We start from the raw sequence: 17,012 nt of genomic DNA, 5'->3' as shown, positions 1-17,012 counted from the left end.
TGCACTCTTATGCCATGACAGCTAGTTATCCAGCTGACATGCACTTACAGGTGAAACCATTCTGCAACATAAGGCAATGTTATGGGGGGATGAGAAACATGATTTTACTTCTGTGAAGAATTTACATGTCAGAGGCTTCATATAGCTTGTTTGTAACTTGTACTTCCATCTATAACAGCATCAGTTTTAGGTTTCCCCTAAATCGCTCCAGGCAAATGCTGGGATGGTTTCTATGAAAGGACATGGCTGACTTCCTTCCCCGTCCTTCCCTAATCCGATGAGACCAATGACCTCGCTGTCTGGTCTCCTCCACCACAACAACCCAACCCAACCCAGCACCAGAAACAGATATTTATTTGGGTTTAAGTGTCAATGCCAAAAGTCAGTACTGTATTTTCTCCTGATGTTAGCAGGTATCAGCTATTTATTTATATGCCTTTCCAGCAAATATCAGAGGGGGTGAGTGAACCAAGAAACTCTGTTTCATAAGATTAAGTTAGTCATATTGTTTCATTGAACTAGGTTGCTGCTGCTTTGCGTGAAATGCGCCGAGTAGAGGAGGAAATGAGGAAACGAGAACGCTTAGAGGAGGAACGAAGGCAGCGTCAAGAGGAGGTGGATCAGCAGCAGCAACAACAGCAAGAAATGGCGGAAAATCAGCAAGCATTAGAGGAAAGTGAAAGGTGAGTTTCCATTGTATAGTACTCTTGGCACTTTAGGTTGTATGGCAGCAATAGCTACAGTAATTTGAGAGACACTTCTGTATTTTATTTCCCCTGTGTTTTTGCAGGTAGTACCTTTAGATTTCTTCAGTATAGTATTTCTTTATTGATCTATTGCATTATTTTGTCCTTCATTTCCTATCCCTGAGGCAGAAGTTATTTTCACAAGTAATGTGGTTGCCAGCATCTGCTGTTATCCAATTCTGTAATACACTAACAGCAACTAGAGCACCATTGTTGATCACTGAGTTTCATTTGTTGTTTTGTGTTCTAAGTATTTTGTGGCAAATAAGACATTATGCAGCATGTATTACATTAGATATCCACTCATATTTCCTACATAAGATCACATTTCATATTTTATTACATGGAACATCTAGTTTGCTCTGAAGGTGTTTTTTAAGTCCACAGTTTCTCACTAAAATTACAGAATGCAGGCCACATTTATCTCATGTGCAGCACTACCCGAGAGAGACAGCACTAATTCATTCTGCTACTTACAACTCTATTGTTTGAAGTGAGGCTTGATTTCTGTGCGTTTTCTTTAAATCCTTCTGAAAACAAAAGAGAAAATTTAGCACAGATAGTATTTAACGATAGGTCGGCTTCAGTCTTTAAAATCTTATACGTAAAAAACATAGGGGACAGTGTGAAGAGTTTAACCTCCTGTTTTCCATTCTATAACAGCTGTGTGAATTAGTATATGTCTGTACTTACTGTACCCCTATATGTCTTTGAAAGTGCATAACTGATTGCATCATTGGGAAAAAATTAAGAAAGCTTGTTATGAGCGAGTAACTAAACCATTTACATAGTTGATTCCATTGAGTTCTGTGGGCTTTTGTTTATTTAAGAACCTTCAACATCGCAGTGCGTCAGCAATCGTTGGTTAATATATTAAAAAACTAGAAACCCACCCCGATTGCGAAAAAAGCACCTAGTGTTAACCTAGGTTTCGGCGTAGATAACTACACCTTCTTCAGAACAATAAAACCCACAAGTGCCTAAGTTGCAGTTTATGGCGGGTCATGGCCCATCGAACACAGGCCGGTGTGAGGTGGGGGTTACACCATTAAGTTAAGTAGTGGTTTAGACTTTGTATACATGTACTGTTTGTGTTTGCCTTTTTTCGTTTATAAATGTATAGCTATGGTGGTCTTTTAATCATTGACAAAGGTCTTCTTAGGCACTTGTGGGTTTTATTGTTCTGAAGAAGGTGTAGTTATCTACGCCGAAACCGAGGTTAACACTAGGTGCTTTTTTCGCAATCGAGGCGGGTTTCTAGTTTTTTCATATATCTTTTGTTTATTCTTCAGTTTTGTTGCAGTCACTGCCCTCATCTGTTAAAATAAGTAAATATTAACCAAACAAGTCATTTAAATTTGTATGTGAACCAATGTCCACCCTCTTATATTAACAGCAAGTTGCCAGTTAACTATGAACATATGAACTCGCTGTACCCTTTACAGAGCATGCTCTGCAGTGTGATAGTTATGTTTAGGGGCTTACTTTACAACTAGTATTGTGTGTATTTCCCTTCCTATTCACAGTTCCTCAGAACTTAGCAGATGAGAACTTGTTCTACATTATTTGCTCATTTTTTGCTAGCCACCTGACTTCCATTTATGGTAATTTCTCTCATTATGTTCTTCCTTTTTCCCTTGCCCCTGACAATCTTCTCCAGTTACTTCTTTTTTTACCTTTTATAATTTTTCCTGCACTTACTTGTCTCCTCTGTTTGGGTAATTGATGACATATTTTCACTAATCTCTGACTTGACTGCTACCCTCTCAATCACTTCTAAGTTCACAGGTTTTCCAATTTTTTATAGTACCAACATTCCATTTTCCCTTTCATCCTGTCCTGTATGAGAGGAGACTGTAGTAAATGAATATTTTTATGTTTGAAAAATTGTGACCTTTTTGTTTTGACACATTTATTATGACAGACCTCATTGTGGATGTCCATCAAGTATATGAACCAGTGCAAATGTCAAGAAAGTTCTTAAGTTTGTGCATAAAGATCAACAACTGACCATTGAGCAAATCGAGAGGTTAACCTAATTGCCTTGCACCTCAGTTCAGCAAATATGTATGAAAGATTTGGGAACAAGAAAGGTCACTGTCAAATTTGAGATTCAGGTTCTGACTGAACAGGAAAAATTCTTGAATAGAAGCATGCCTTCCGTTGAAAGAACAGTCAGAAATGATTCAGAATTTTTCCAACGTTATTACTAAATATTAGTCATGATGGTTCAGTTTTGATACTGAAACCAAATAACAATGAAGTCAGTGAAAAAAGTCATTGTTGTTTCATTTATGAAAAGTTTATCATGTTAAATCTAACATAAATATGATTCTCTCTCTCCCTCCCTCTCTCTCTCTCTCTCTCTCTCTCTCTCTCTCTCACACACACACACACACACACACACACACACACACACACACACTTAAAAAAATCTGAAAGGAATAGTGCATTCCGGGCTTGTTCCACAAATCAGGTCATTAACCAAGTTTTCTCTTTGGATATTCTGAGAAGATTGTCAAACAACAAGCTGCAAAGAAGACCCAATTTAAGGCAGATGAGGTACTGGTTTCTTTAACCATGCCAATGCACCTGCTCATGTAGCCATCTCACAAGGGAAGGTCACAATGTTGGAGTCACAGATTTACCTCAAACTTTGTTCATCTTTATTAAGCCATTAAAATGACGTAATGTACAAGCAGTAAGGTGCACTGCTCTGGCAATTCTGAGAAAATCACAAGAGAAGTTTTACATGTCCATTATATAATTGATGTATCTGTGCATGGAGCTGAAAGTTAAAAGTTCATAGTGGCCAGGTAATTAGCGTTTGAGCTTTAAAAGATGAACATGTATGAAGTGATGGTTTGACTCCTACTCAAACTTATTTTTTAATCTTTATTTTTTCATCACTGGTCCCATTATTTAATTTATTTGACATTTGAGAGGTAATATAATTTTAAAAACATCGCATGTATTTGCATGAAGTTTTAATGAATTTCATGTGATTTGACTATTTACTATTTTAAATTAAATTTAATTATTAGAACAAACATATTTATAACTATTGACAAGTAAATGAAGAAATGCATAGAGTTTTCCTTAAAATGTATTCCTATCATGGTTTGCGAAATCCCTTACATGTACAGTCTGGTAAGATACCCAGAACTACATTGCACCATGATGCTTCAAGCTGCAGACAAAGAGGCATGCCCCATTTGGCAATTAACCTGCGTAGCAGTGAGACTTTGCTAACACAGCAAGAGTGAATAATGTAGGTGCAAATTAATGGAATATCACAGAATTTACACTTGGACTACAAAAAGGAAGTTTTGAGTGGGAGCCAAAACTTTGCCTCAAACACATTCATCTTACGAAACTTGAATGCTAACCACTTGACCATCATGAACTCTTAACATCTGGCTCCTATGCACAGGTATATCAGTTACATAATAGACGGGTAAAACTTGTTTTGTGATTTTCTCGGAATTACCAGAGTAGTGCACCTTAGTACTTGCACATTTTGTTGTTTTAATGGACTGCTAAAGGTGTACAAAGTTTGAAGTAAATCTGTGTCCCAACATTGTGGCCTCCCCTAGTCAGTGTGCCACTGTTGCCTTGAATGGCTGGACTCACTTCGTCCTCTCCTTCCCTCTCCCCATCTCCCCCCCAAACCTTTCTCATCTCATCTAGCTCTGTGTGTGTATGTGTTGTTCCTGTCCCTGCATTTGAAAAGAGGCATGAAAGTACTATTTTTTGATGGCGTAGAAGTGGTCAATATAAAAAAGGAGCTGTTAGTCATTATCGCAGATGAGTACAAAGAATTTTCCAACAATGGAATCACCAACTGGATAAATGTATTAAGCATAATCAACAGTGCCTTGAAGGAGATAATTTTTATCTGTAAAAAATAAAATAAAATAAAAATCCATACCTCTCTCTTAACTTTGTGTTCTGGGGACATTTTTCTGTGTCCTTAGCAATACCAGTCCCCCTTCCTCATCCCCACTAAGAACAAACATTTTGAATTGTGCAGATGGGAATTGTGTGCAACATATCCTTTGTCCCAATTAGGTTTCATTCTCTGTTAGTCTGTTTCCCCTACTTACCTCCTCTCCCTTTTCTTCATTTCATATTTTCACAACATTCCACCCACCTGCCCCTGGTTTCTTTCTTTCTATTCCATTTCCCCTCTCTCTATTTGATGCCACTTCCATTTTGCCACAATCTGCCCCATGTGAGATCATTGCTTGCCCCAGTACTGTGTTCAAAATGTAAGGTGACTTTATAGTTTTATGAAAAAGTACTTATTTATTCATCAATATTCATGTTGTCCGCTTCAAAGTAATCCCCCTCAGATACAATACACTTCGTCAATGCTTCTTCCAATTCTCAAAGCACTTCTCATTACCACTTTTTGGTACAGCCTTGAGTATCTCCAGTGATGCAGTTTTTATTTCCTCAATCGTCGAAAATCTTCATCCTTTCATAGGTCTCTTCAGTTTTGAGAACAGGAAAAAGTCCCAGGAAGCTGAATCTGGTAAATATGGTGGCTGAGGCATGATTGTTGTGTTGTTTTTGGCCAAAAAATCTCTCACAAGCAACGATGAATGAGCAGGTGCATTGTCGTGATGCAAAAGTCATGAATTGTTTTTCCTCAATTTGAGAGGTTTTTTTTGTGAATTGCTTCTCACAAGCGGTGCATAACGTCAAGGTAATACTCCTTATTGACCGTACGACCTTGAGGCAATAATTTTTGATGCACTACACCATGGTAATTGAAAAATTCAGTGAGAAAAACTTACAACTGATATGCCAACATCTTCAGCAACTTCTCTTACAGTAGTTCGATGATTTTCCAAAACAATTTTCTTCGCAGCTTCGATATTATCGTCTGTTGTTGATGTGCTGGTGCATCCAGAGCGAGGTTTGTCATGGACATCTTCTCGGTCATCTTGGAGAGAGCTTGAACCACTTGTAAACAGTTTTTTTACTTAGAGCAGACTAACCATATGTCACAGTCAACGTTTCAAGTGTTTTAGAGCACTTGATTACATTTTTCACACTAAACTTGATGCAAATTCTTTGCTCCATTTTTTGTAGTAATCGAAAATCACTCTGCACACTAAAACACATCTAACCTTTCTATTTGTCAAAAACAAACGAAGTATGCTGAACACTTGAAACTGAACATATATTCAGGACATGTACAAACAGAACAAAAAAAAAAGGATCACCAACATAACAAAAAAAAAAGAATCAATAATTGAATGTACGTTGCCCGTACAATTTGAAAAGTCACTTTACTTTTTGAACAACCCTTGTATATAGGAGACAGATGTAGTTATGTTTGAATTTAAGCATATATGTGTGTACTTTTGTTAGTGCTGATAAATTACTTTGTCTGAAAAGTATGTGATTTTCAAATATGTGATTTTCTGCCATTTTTACAAGTCTTTCAACTGTTCACTACTGTTTCTATTTAGCGATCATTAATGTATCTTCTTCAATATATTGTATTCAATTCTAGATTTTCCATTAATAAATTTTGTTGCTTACAAATTTTAGATATAGTAAATGCTTTTTACATTAAATTAATTAACATTAGTTAAACCTCAGGGTAAAATGAAATAAGCTCAAGAAACATAATTTGGTGGACAAATAAATTTATTGTATGGATTTGTGTTTTTATCATTGATATGGTATTGTTTTTGTCTCATGCAGTTCTCTCATGTCTGTTATGTTTATGTTACAAGCAATCAGTATCATGGAATAGTTGGCATGGATAAAGGGTCAGTATGATATTATTAAGAACTATAACTAAGAGATCAAAATCACTGAACACATAAAGAAGCAGACATATTAGATGTTTACTTCTGCATCTTTTAAAAAATAATTTTATAATTGTATTCTGGAGATGTTATGTTTTGGTAATTTTCTTTTAGTACAGGAATGACTTCTGCACGAAACCTTTTTATATCTTTCAACAACTTCACAGTGGAGTGATTCTAACAGCAGAAGTGAATGGTCTCATGGTTTCTCACCTGCTAACATGGCACAAAAATGTATAATGCTGTGTTTCAGTGGGACATACTCATATATGTGAGGGTACATAGCTGCACAGGAAATAGGAATGTATTGAGCAAGAGGCATGCACATAGGAAAGGAACCTTTTTTTGTATGCCTGTTTGTTGGTCTGCACCTTCTTTATTTCAAGAGAAACAATGTATACTCATTTAAATAACTATTTTCCAATATGAGTATTTTATTCATTGAAAAATGTCATTTCAAGATGTATATTTGTCACCAGATGAATATTCACTCTGCATTGCAGTGTGCACAGATTTGAAACTTTCTGGCAAATGAAAACTATGTAACAGACTGGGACTTGAATGTGGGATTTTGCATATTATGGCATGTGCTGTAATCACAGCTATCCAAGCACAACTTATGACCCTCCCTGATAGCTTTACTTTCACCAGTACTCCTCTTCTGTTCACATTGTATTTGAACAAAGTGTACAAAATTATCAATTATATCAACAAAATATAAAGCTCCAACTGGGTGAGCTCATCAAAAAGGTATGAGTCTTTGGATGAATATCAATCTTACCATTTCTGATAAAGCATCAAGTTGGCATTTCTGTCTTCCTCATCTAAATGATGGGAGGGAGCAATTTGCTCCTCCCATTGCAGCAGGGCAAGCTACGGAAGAGGCTGTGTTTGAACATCTGTATAATCTATCAGGCTCTGCCTCACCTCCTATCCACAAGTATTTTGGGCTAGTTCATTCAATGTATTGTTCACAGCATTGACACAGTGCATGACATCCTTCCTGTTTAATGAGACTAATGGTCCTACTGTCTATGTTCTCCTTATTAAACAATCCCAAATCCATTGGCCATGCTGAACTTCCTAATATGTTCAAAATAATACACCAAGAGTATTTTTCTGAATCCAAGATGAGGGCTTTTCCAAAAACTATGTACTGAATAGAACCTTGAGCTTCCATTAAAATGCAACTACTCTCTGCCATGCCCGCTGCTTTAACCTAAAACATACGCATGTGCTTTGAGCATTGTTGTATGATAGCAGTAGGTGTATGTTGTGGCTATTTTTTTATCAGCTGTTGATTGGCTTTAGAGATACAATTTCTGAACTGTGTACTAAAATGCGTAATAGATTGTAGTTTGGAACAGCATGGCTCAGCATCCAATTATTCAACAGGCTTCAGGTGTTACTATGCAGCAAATGTCAGAATTATGGTTGTTTGGCATGCAGAAGCAACGAACAGCTGTGCAGCTTCGAGGAAGTATGGAGTTACAGAAGCCAATGTTCGGCAGTGGAAAGGGACTAATGACATCTGAAAAATATGAAGCCAACTAGGAAAGCTTTCAGCGGCCCACCAGTTGGACATTTCAAAAATATTAAAGTGGAAGTAGTGGTGTCTGTGCACAAAAAACGTAAAAAAGAAAGGGCATCTCCCATGATGTGATACGAAATAAAGCATTTCAGATGGCACAGGAACATGGTATCCATTTTAAAGCCAGCTGTACGAGGTATGCAATGATGATGTGATGCAATGTACTTGTGCTGCAACATTGAATATCCCTTGTTCAGCATCATATCTGGAGAAGTTGTTCAAGTATCAGTGACATACTATGAGACCAAGAAAGGAACATTCTTACCTCTTAGGTTAAATCAGAAATGCTGACAAGACTCCTGTTTACTTCAACATGCCATCCAGTTCAGCAACTAAAGAGAAAGGTGCCATGTTATATATTATTCCATACAGTCTGGGGGAGGAGGCTAGGAACTCTTATGAAGAATCAAGGGATACTGATCCTTGATGCTTTAAAATTGGCATCTAACACTGGCAGCGAAAGCAGAAATCTTGAAATTAAACGCAGACATTACCATCACTCCGGAAGGCATGACTTCACAACTGCAAGTGTTAAATGGGATGTTGAATAAGCCATTTAAAGGCCATCTGAAGCAGCTGTACAGCAGTTCATTACTTCACAGTGGTTGAATCCTGACCACTACTGGGAAGTTGATGAAGCCTAATTGCAGAATGGGTACTGACTGTTTGGACGTGCCTATCCAGTGTATCATTTGTGTACTGTTTTAAGAAGTGCTGTGCGACAAATGCATTAGATGGGAGTGAAGATGATCTGTGGGAAGAAATGCAACATAACCATGGCAGTGGCAGTGACACTTCAGAGTCTGTGGACCATTCCTGTGAGGAGGACTAAGTGGCATTTGTATCTGACTAAGAAAGGCCTTTATCTGGTTTTATTTTGTGTGTACTAGTACTTTTATTATCTCCTTCAGGTCTCTGTAATAAGGTAAACATTTGTAAGTTTTCAACATAAACCTAGTCTGTGTATGCATGTTTTTCTGTAGTCCCTTGTTAAACAATAGAGGGTCATCTTGGATTTGGAGGGTATACTTTCATTTATGCTACATTCAGTGGTTGTCATCTTACACCCTTGTATGTGTGTTCATTTGCTCACTGAAGAAGAAATCAGGCCTGCTGATTGAAATGTTGTCACAATAGATTCCTTACACTGTTAAGTGAATTCCTGAATTATGTGGATTTTTATGCAAAATCAACTATTATTCCAAGCTCTTCCCCCCATGGCTCACAGTGGGCATCCCCTCAGTAAGCCATGTAAAACGGATGTGCATCAGAACTGGACCCCTCCCTGTGCACCAGCTTTTACCCAATTTGAAACCCTGCTGAAATCTGCACATTTCCACGTGCCACTCTCTCCTGCTTGAACTTTGGCTGTGCTGTCCAACGCATCTGCCTTTGAAATCAGTGCAATCGTGGTGCACAGGAATGGGATTGACTCTGAACAGCCTGTAGCATATGCTTGTAAGACATTAATCCATGCACAGTGAAACCATTCCCACATTGAAAAGGAGTCATTGGCAGTATTGTTTGCCATTAAAAAATCTGATGTCTATCTTTTTAGGACAAAGTTCTCTCTAATTACGTTGGTGATATAACTTAAGCCTTGCTCCAGCCTCCCAGAGTGGCCAGCCCAACACCTCAAGCACTGAATGTTATTCCTCATCACATACAATTATCCCATCTGGTATAAGCCCACAGCATAGCACTCAAATGCCAATGTGTTGTCACTTCCACCCACAGACCTGGACCCTGATTTCTACCAACAGGAGGCCCTCTGCTTCCACATACATAGCTCGGAGAAACATTTGTTGGACGATTTCCCCATAATGCTCATGTCACCACCACTTCCATGTGCTGGGACCATGCCTTGGGGCACATGACTGATGGCTGATCAGCTTATGTCACCTGCCAATTGATAGCCAAACTCAGTTCCTGGAAACATATTTCTCATAGACTCTTGGTTGCAGATAATGTCTTTCAGTGGACAGAGAGACTGACATGCACTGGGTGGTCATCCCAGCGGAACTGTGCCAATTGTATCGAGCATGCTGCACTGGGGACATGACATTGTTACCTCACTGACATCTGTACTGTCCAGGAATCATCAGCAACATCAAAAGAAATGTGTGTGGCTGCATTGCATGCACCCAGTTCTGGGTGGCACCTCAACAATCTTTGACCCTTGGCCTACACCCGCCCCACCCTCACCTGCTCTGGGACCATATCCATCTTGATTTTGCACGCCTGTTTTTGGGATTGATGTGGGAACTTACTCAAAGTACCAACGTGTTGTACACCTTACGTCCACCACATCTCCTTGGCCCAGGTTTTGGACACCAAAGGCTGCCTCACATATTGGCCTTTGATAATGGGCCACAGTTCATCTGCCTTCAAAGAAAAACATATGTACATCTCTTCAATCCATTCTTCCTCAAATGGTGAAGTGGAATATCTCGTCGGACTTTCAAGCAGCAAATGAAAAGAGTTGTCAAATCCTCTTTCACTACATTGACTTTCACCCTGTTTTTGATCGTGTATTAAACCACACCTATCAACACGTCAGAGACAAGGTGCTTAGAGGAATATAAGGCTTAGGAAACTGGCCATTTAGCCATTATTTTGAGTTTTACTTGCACATACATAAGTGGTGTATCTTAAGAGTAATACATGCAAAAAAAGACCAAGTTTCAAGATTTATTTTTCATATTTGCTATAGTTCTTTGATAGATAACAAATTTTAAGATAATGATGACAGAAAGGATAATCCTCTTTCTAAAAAAAGTGCAAGGCAAATTATTGAGCAATTTATTCCTCTTGAGTTTCCAAAGTTTCTTGCTCACCAAACGAACAAGACATATTTGTAGCAGAATTCAAGCAAACTAAAAAACCTAATTACATTGGCTGATGTTTCTTTCTAAATAATTCTAGTAATTGACAGCAGAAGGCAGCACCAGCGACAGGGAAAGTAGCAGGATGTCCATACCGTCTTCTCAATACGCAATGAGTCCAGATTTCAAGTGAAAGATGGCTCACACGTCTAGAAAATTACAGCCAAACCTATACTTGGGTGTGGTCTTTTTAATACAAAGTTGTGGCCAGAGCTACACTTGGGCTTGGCTTGCAGAATGTTAACAGAATTAATGCTGTGTGAGCTGCTCCACAGGTGGCAACCATGGACCTTACTTCATCTTCTGATACTGCCCCCTTCAGAGAATCCCCCCCACCCGTCTGTCCCAGTGTTATGGGTCTGGTGCGGTTGTGTGGCTTGCTCATGTGCAAGCACTGAGGCTAGGGCACTGGCGACAGTAGTCAAGACCCACAGGCAGCGAGTTACTTTGGTCCAAACACCAATTGGGTTTGAGCGCCGCCGCCACAACTCAGTGGACACTACCTGATACCCTCCGTTCCCACTGACGGCAGTTGAAGAGACCAGGTCTTTGCTTGTATCTCTATTTCACCCCAATGGCACTGCCTGGGTTGTTTCCACTAGTATGTGCCTGTTTTTTATTTGGGGGGGGGGGGGGGGGGGAAGTCTGGTGTTACGCTCTGCAGATGTTAAATGCCTACTTGAGGAAATAGGTGTAGATGGCCATTAAAGGCATAGTATTGCCGCAGTGCTGTGCCCATGTAGCATGAGGGCCACATGTTTCAGCACACAATTACGCTGGTCAGTAGTGTTCCTTATGGCTGGTGTAAATAGGGCTGCCCAGCAAATGGTCAGTCAGTTCTGTACCTGTGTGTGATATTGTTGGTTGTTATCATTGCTATAGGACACAGTATTTGATAGCAAACTCATTTGGCATTTGGTTCTGCTCTCTGTTTGCATTTTGGATTCTCTCTTTCTTTGTTCTTGACTTGTTGACATTGTTGTGATGAAGACTTTGCATCTTTTTGTTGCCTAGGTGGCTTTGGGCTTATAGCAGTCTGTGTCTTGTCAGCTGTCAGTCAGCTGTGTTTAGCTTGACCCTTCCACCTTGTGGCTTCTCCCATTTCTCTTCTTGGTTTTGACATATGTGCGGATATCTGGCTACTCATGGATAAATCAGATTTTTATGACTGATCTCTTCATATAAGAGTTAATCAAATTGAAACTTCTTTGGTAAATGTAGAATGTAACTGATAGAATACTGTAAAGACAGGTGGAATACAAACAGTGGAAGAGTGAAAGTAATCACTCACTGTATGCTGAGGCACTGAATAGTTGACAGGTACCTGTACATAAGAGTCATCAAACTCTCGAACAGTGTCAGTTCCCCAAGCAAGACACATACAGAGCTACATTGTTATGTGTCTGTTGATTACTCAAGTGGTTAGCATTACTCCTTCCATTGTTACAATGGACTTGAATTTGATCAAACTTGTTTGGGAGTGCTTTTCTTTGAAACAGTAGCTTATCCCTTAAGGAAGTGTTGTAACTCAGATTATCTCTAACTGACAGGAAAAAAGTATTAAATGTGTCTAATTTGGGAACTTTCTGTGGACAGCTTATTATTATGTACCTTTGATGGTGTTTCCTGTTTCTGAATTCAATGATTCTGTTTCATTTTAACTATGTTACAATTAGTTCTTGTCTTGTTGTTGGAGGAGCTAATTTTTCTAAATAATAACTACATTTTGATGCTGTGATGATGACAACATTGTGAAACTGGGTTTTCATTGTGTTCCCTGAATGCTGCCTACAAGATGGAATCCTTCCCAGTGGCCTAACCAGAATAATTACTTTCCCCGCATCCCACTCCTCCTTTCTCAGTGACTTTTACCTTTTCATATTCCGCCAGTCACTGTCTCTCACAAACCTGATACTGCAGAAACACATCTCCACAGAACAGGCATCCCAAAACCACTTTTGCTAAGATACTGCTACTGTGCAATCCCGACTATGTACATCACATCTCTAAAATTGAATCTCTTGCACTCCAGCAAATGGAAGAGCATAACAGACACCACCTCCATAAGTTATCCAGCCTGCTGACATCCTGTTGCTACCATGGGGCAATGCTATCCAACCCCTATCCTACTCACAGTTGGCCTCCTCATCGACCCCTCATAACACCCAGATGCTACCAAGCTCACCTTTCCAGCTTGCCACATACCCAAATATTCCACTAAACCCAGAGCTGAAACAATCCCAGAACATTGTCGTTAACCTTTCCACCAAAATCCTCAGCTTCACAGAAGTTTCTGTCCTACACAAAGGTCTCATCTTCAGCCCTACATCCAAATTTAACCATGTCGGTCTTGTCAGAGACCTACTCTCCTTCTCCTGATCCCTGCAATGGAAATACTTCTTTGCCACCAATCCCTCCAACCGAAGCCAATCTAATACCAACATTGAACCCTGCCTCTTCCAGTTCATACCACCCTCCAACCGTTATCTCCCCCCCCCCCCCCCCCCCCCCCCCCCCCATCTCAATGCTTCCTGGTCACCTTCCAAGAATTCCTTACCTCCAACATGGCCTCATCATCCTTCCCCAGGTCCTTTCATAAGAACACCAACATGTCAGCAGAATGAACTACAGCTACACTCCTCAAAACAGATCTTGACCTAATCATCCTACCTGTAGACAAAAGTTCCACCACTGTTGTTATGAATCACAGTGACTGCCTGCAAAAAGACCTCTGTCACTTGCCTGACTCCTCCACCTATAAACTCTGCCAGAGTGACCCCATCCCAGAAGTCCAACATAACCACTAATCCCTACTTAATCCTTAGGTCCTTCCCAAAACCTCTCTCCTCAGTCCATTTCCGTCCTCACCCCTGCTACATCCCATGCACCAGCCTCCTACATGCTCTCCAAAATCCACAAACTCAACAATCCTGGATGCTGCATCGTAGCTGGCTTTATGCTCCCACTGAAAGAATTTTGCCCATGATTAACCAACATCCCAAACCAAATGCTCAAAACCTAGTCTCCAACACAAAAATTACCAACCACTTCCTTCACTATTTGTCCACCACTCCCATCCATTTACCTCTTGGATTGCTACCCATCTCTGCTGATGCCACTTTCCTATACACCAACATCCCTCATGCCCATGGTCTTGCCTTGCAGCTGTTAACACTACCTCTCCCAATGGCCTTCAGACTCCAAACCCACTACCTCATTCCTCTTTGAAGGGATGGAATACATACAAATCTGTGGCATAGCTATGGGCACCTGTGTGGCACCATCCTGTGCCAACCTGTTTATGGGCCATCTGGAGCAAACTTTCCTAGCCTCCAAAATGTCAAACCCCTCGTCTGGTTCAGGTTCATTGATGATTTCTTCATGATCTGGACTCATGGCCAAGGCACCCCTCTCCTCAATCTCAAAACCACTCCCATCCTCTTCATCTGGTCCTTTTCAACCCACCAGGCCACCTTCCTGGACGTTGGCTTTTTTAAAAAAAAAAAAAAAGAAGAAGAAGAAAGAAAGAAAACTTCCATACAGCCTGACCACCCAGGGATGGTGTATCTTTGGTGAAAAGAGTTCCCATGCCCAGTGTGCTGATGGTCAAACAAATGCCTTCACAGATGGGCACTATACCCCAGACCTAGTCTGCAAACAGATTTCCCTTGACATATCCCCACATACCTCCAGTTCTCCCACCATCCCCATGAACCAGCTACAAAAATGTGCCCCCTTTGTCATCCAATATCAGCCGGACTGGAACAACTGTAGAAGACCCAGTTGTAAGACCCACTCTGTCCACCCACCCAGCACTTCTTACTCCAGTCCTGTCACTGGCTTATCCTACCCCAACAGAGACTGGGTCACCTGTGAAAGCAACCATTTCATAAGCTAGCTCTGCTGCAGTCATTGCACAGTTTTTTATGTCGGTATGACTACCAACCAGGATAGGGTTACCTTATGTCCTCTTTTTGAGGCAAGAAGATGTGTCCAAGTCAATTTCATAAAAGTGTAGAGAGTGCCCTGTTTTTTGGACTCAGAAAAAAACGCAAGTTTTGAATGAAGGAAATCAGTTGTCACTGTAATTAACCATAAACAAATGCAACTGTAATACTTTTGATGGAAAAAAATCTCTCTTTGATTTAGTATGTTTATTCTTGTGTTGTGGCTACATCATTAGGAAGTTGTATATCTTGCATTCAACCGATATTTTATGTCTTCCATGATATGTTATTTAGTGTTACTTCTGCTAGCCTTGGAGGCTGAGTTTAAAGTTGGATTGTTTATTTGAGGTAAAGTTGTATCTTTTGCATCAAATTAAATTAGGAACTAAAATTCAAAATGCCATAAAGAAAGTCAGTGTTTAATATGTGCTTATGGGGAAATACAAATCATTCAAGTTGTATTGAGAGGTTGGTTCATATGTTTCCGACATTGAAATCATACTTTTTTCTTAAAGTTCTATGCTTGTGATACTTGAAAGATCTTTTGAAGATAAACTAAGTGAAGCTAGATAGTTGTTTGTTCACTCATTGATGTCAACTTTCTAAAGTAATACACTGAACTTGGGGAAAGAATCAAATTCTGTAGCTGAATCTGTTTGTGTTTTAGAATGTACTGTATAGACTCTCAAGGGAAGGTACAAACCTAACTATATGCCTTTAAAAATAAATGCAATTCTTATACATAAAAGTGAAGAAGGTCACCCACAGGAGTGTGACAGCTTTGGCAAAGAGATGACAGTTGTTTACACTTCTGCTATTGAATATCTAAAGAAGTGGCTGGCTCTATACAGGTCTGAGCATCTAAGTAGATGCAGTTCTTATGAATTGCTATTTTGGAGGGTGATGAAAACTATGTCACTTATCTTAATCATCATCATCATCATCATCATCATCATCATCATTTATTGCATTTACAGTCCTTTAAGGCCTACAGTGGAATAAAAGTGGGTACAAACCACAATGTAAAGGGAATACAACAAACTGCACATTATAAAAATTTGTGAAGGTACACATTTAAAAAGAAAAAGAAAAAAAGAAGAAGAAAAGAAACATCTGTCCATCACAATCTCAGTATAGCATACTTTTATTGCAGATGGCGGCCCATTGCTGATTGTCCCCAGCCTCATAATCTACTGCTGTCGGCTCTATTTGTTTGAGTATTGCCAGCACCCAATCCTTCCATTGAGCCCTCAGTCATCCCTTTGGGCATCTCCCAGAAGGGTGGGAATGGAGAACAACAGTTAGGGACAGATCAACCAGCTTGGAAGATGTGGCGAAACCGCTGTAGCCTCTTCTGCCCAATATGCGGCCGATGTGTGGCTTTCCATACCACTGGTAAAGGTCTTCTTTTGTTCTTTTTTCCCATTTACCTTCCATGGTATTGTAGACAGGTCCAGATATATTTCAAAGTACCTTCCTATCAAACGCACAAATTGCTTCTTCAGTTGTCACTGAAGCTGCCCAGGTTTCGCAACCATATAAAAGTACTAATGTCATGTACAGCCAAATCTTGTTTTTTAGTGATATCAGCCGGGATTTGAATAGATTGTTTAGGCTGAAGAAAATGCGATTAGCATTTGTTAATTGCTGCTGCAACTCTTTTTTCAATTAATTTTTATTAGTCAGTATGGATGGCAACGGCTTTGCCTCAGTGGATACACCAGTTCCCGTAAGATCACCGAAGTTAAGCGCTGTCGGGCTTGGCTGGTGCTTGGATGGGTGACCATCCAGGCCACCATGCACTGTTGCCATTTTTCGGGGTGCACTCAGCCTCGTGATGGCAGTTGAGGAGCTACTCAATCGATTAGTAGCGGCTTCGGTCAAGAATACCATTGTAACGACCAGGAGAGCGGTGTGCTGACCACACGCCCCTCCTATCCACATCCTCATCTGAGGATGACACGGCGGTCAGATGGTCCCGGTAGGCCACTTGTGGCCTGAAACGGAGTGCTTTA

At 40.0% G+C, this 17,012-nt stretch overlaps 1 protein-coding gene across 1 annotated transcript in view; it reads left to right on the top strand.

Annotated features, from left to right (window-relative positions):
• The window catches only part of LOC126094508 (myosin-I heavy chain), a 238,625-nt gene that overhangs the window by 76,634 nt on the left and 144,979 nt on the right, over window positions 1-17,012 (top strand). Inside the window, exon 13 of the mRNA XM_049908960.1 lies at window positions 523-683. Coding sequence (XP_049764917.1) covers window positions 523-683 — 161 coding nt within the window. The remainder of the gene's footprint in view (window positions 1-522; window positions 684-17,012) is intronic.

The sequence above is a fragment of the Schistocerca cancellata genome, chromosome 1 (genome assembly GCF_023864275.1).
Source record: "Schistocerca cancellata isolate TAMUIC-IGC-003103 chromosome 1, iqSchCanc2.1, whole genome shotgun sequence".
Lineage (NCBI taxonomy): Eukaryota > Metazoa > Arthropoda > Insecta > Orthoptera > Acrididae > Schistocerca > Schistocerca cancellata.
This window is presented reverse-complemented; position numbering and strand designations above follow the sequence as displayed.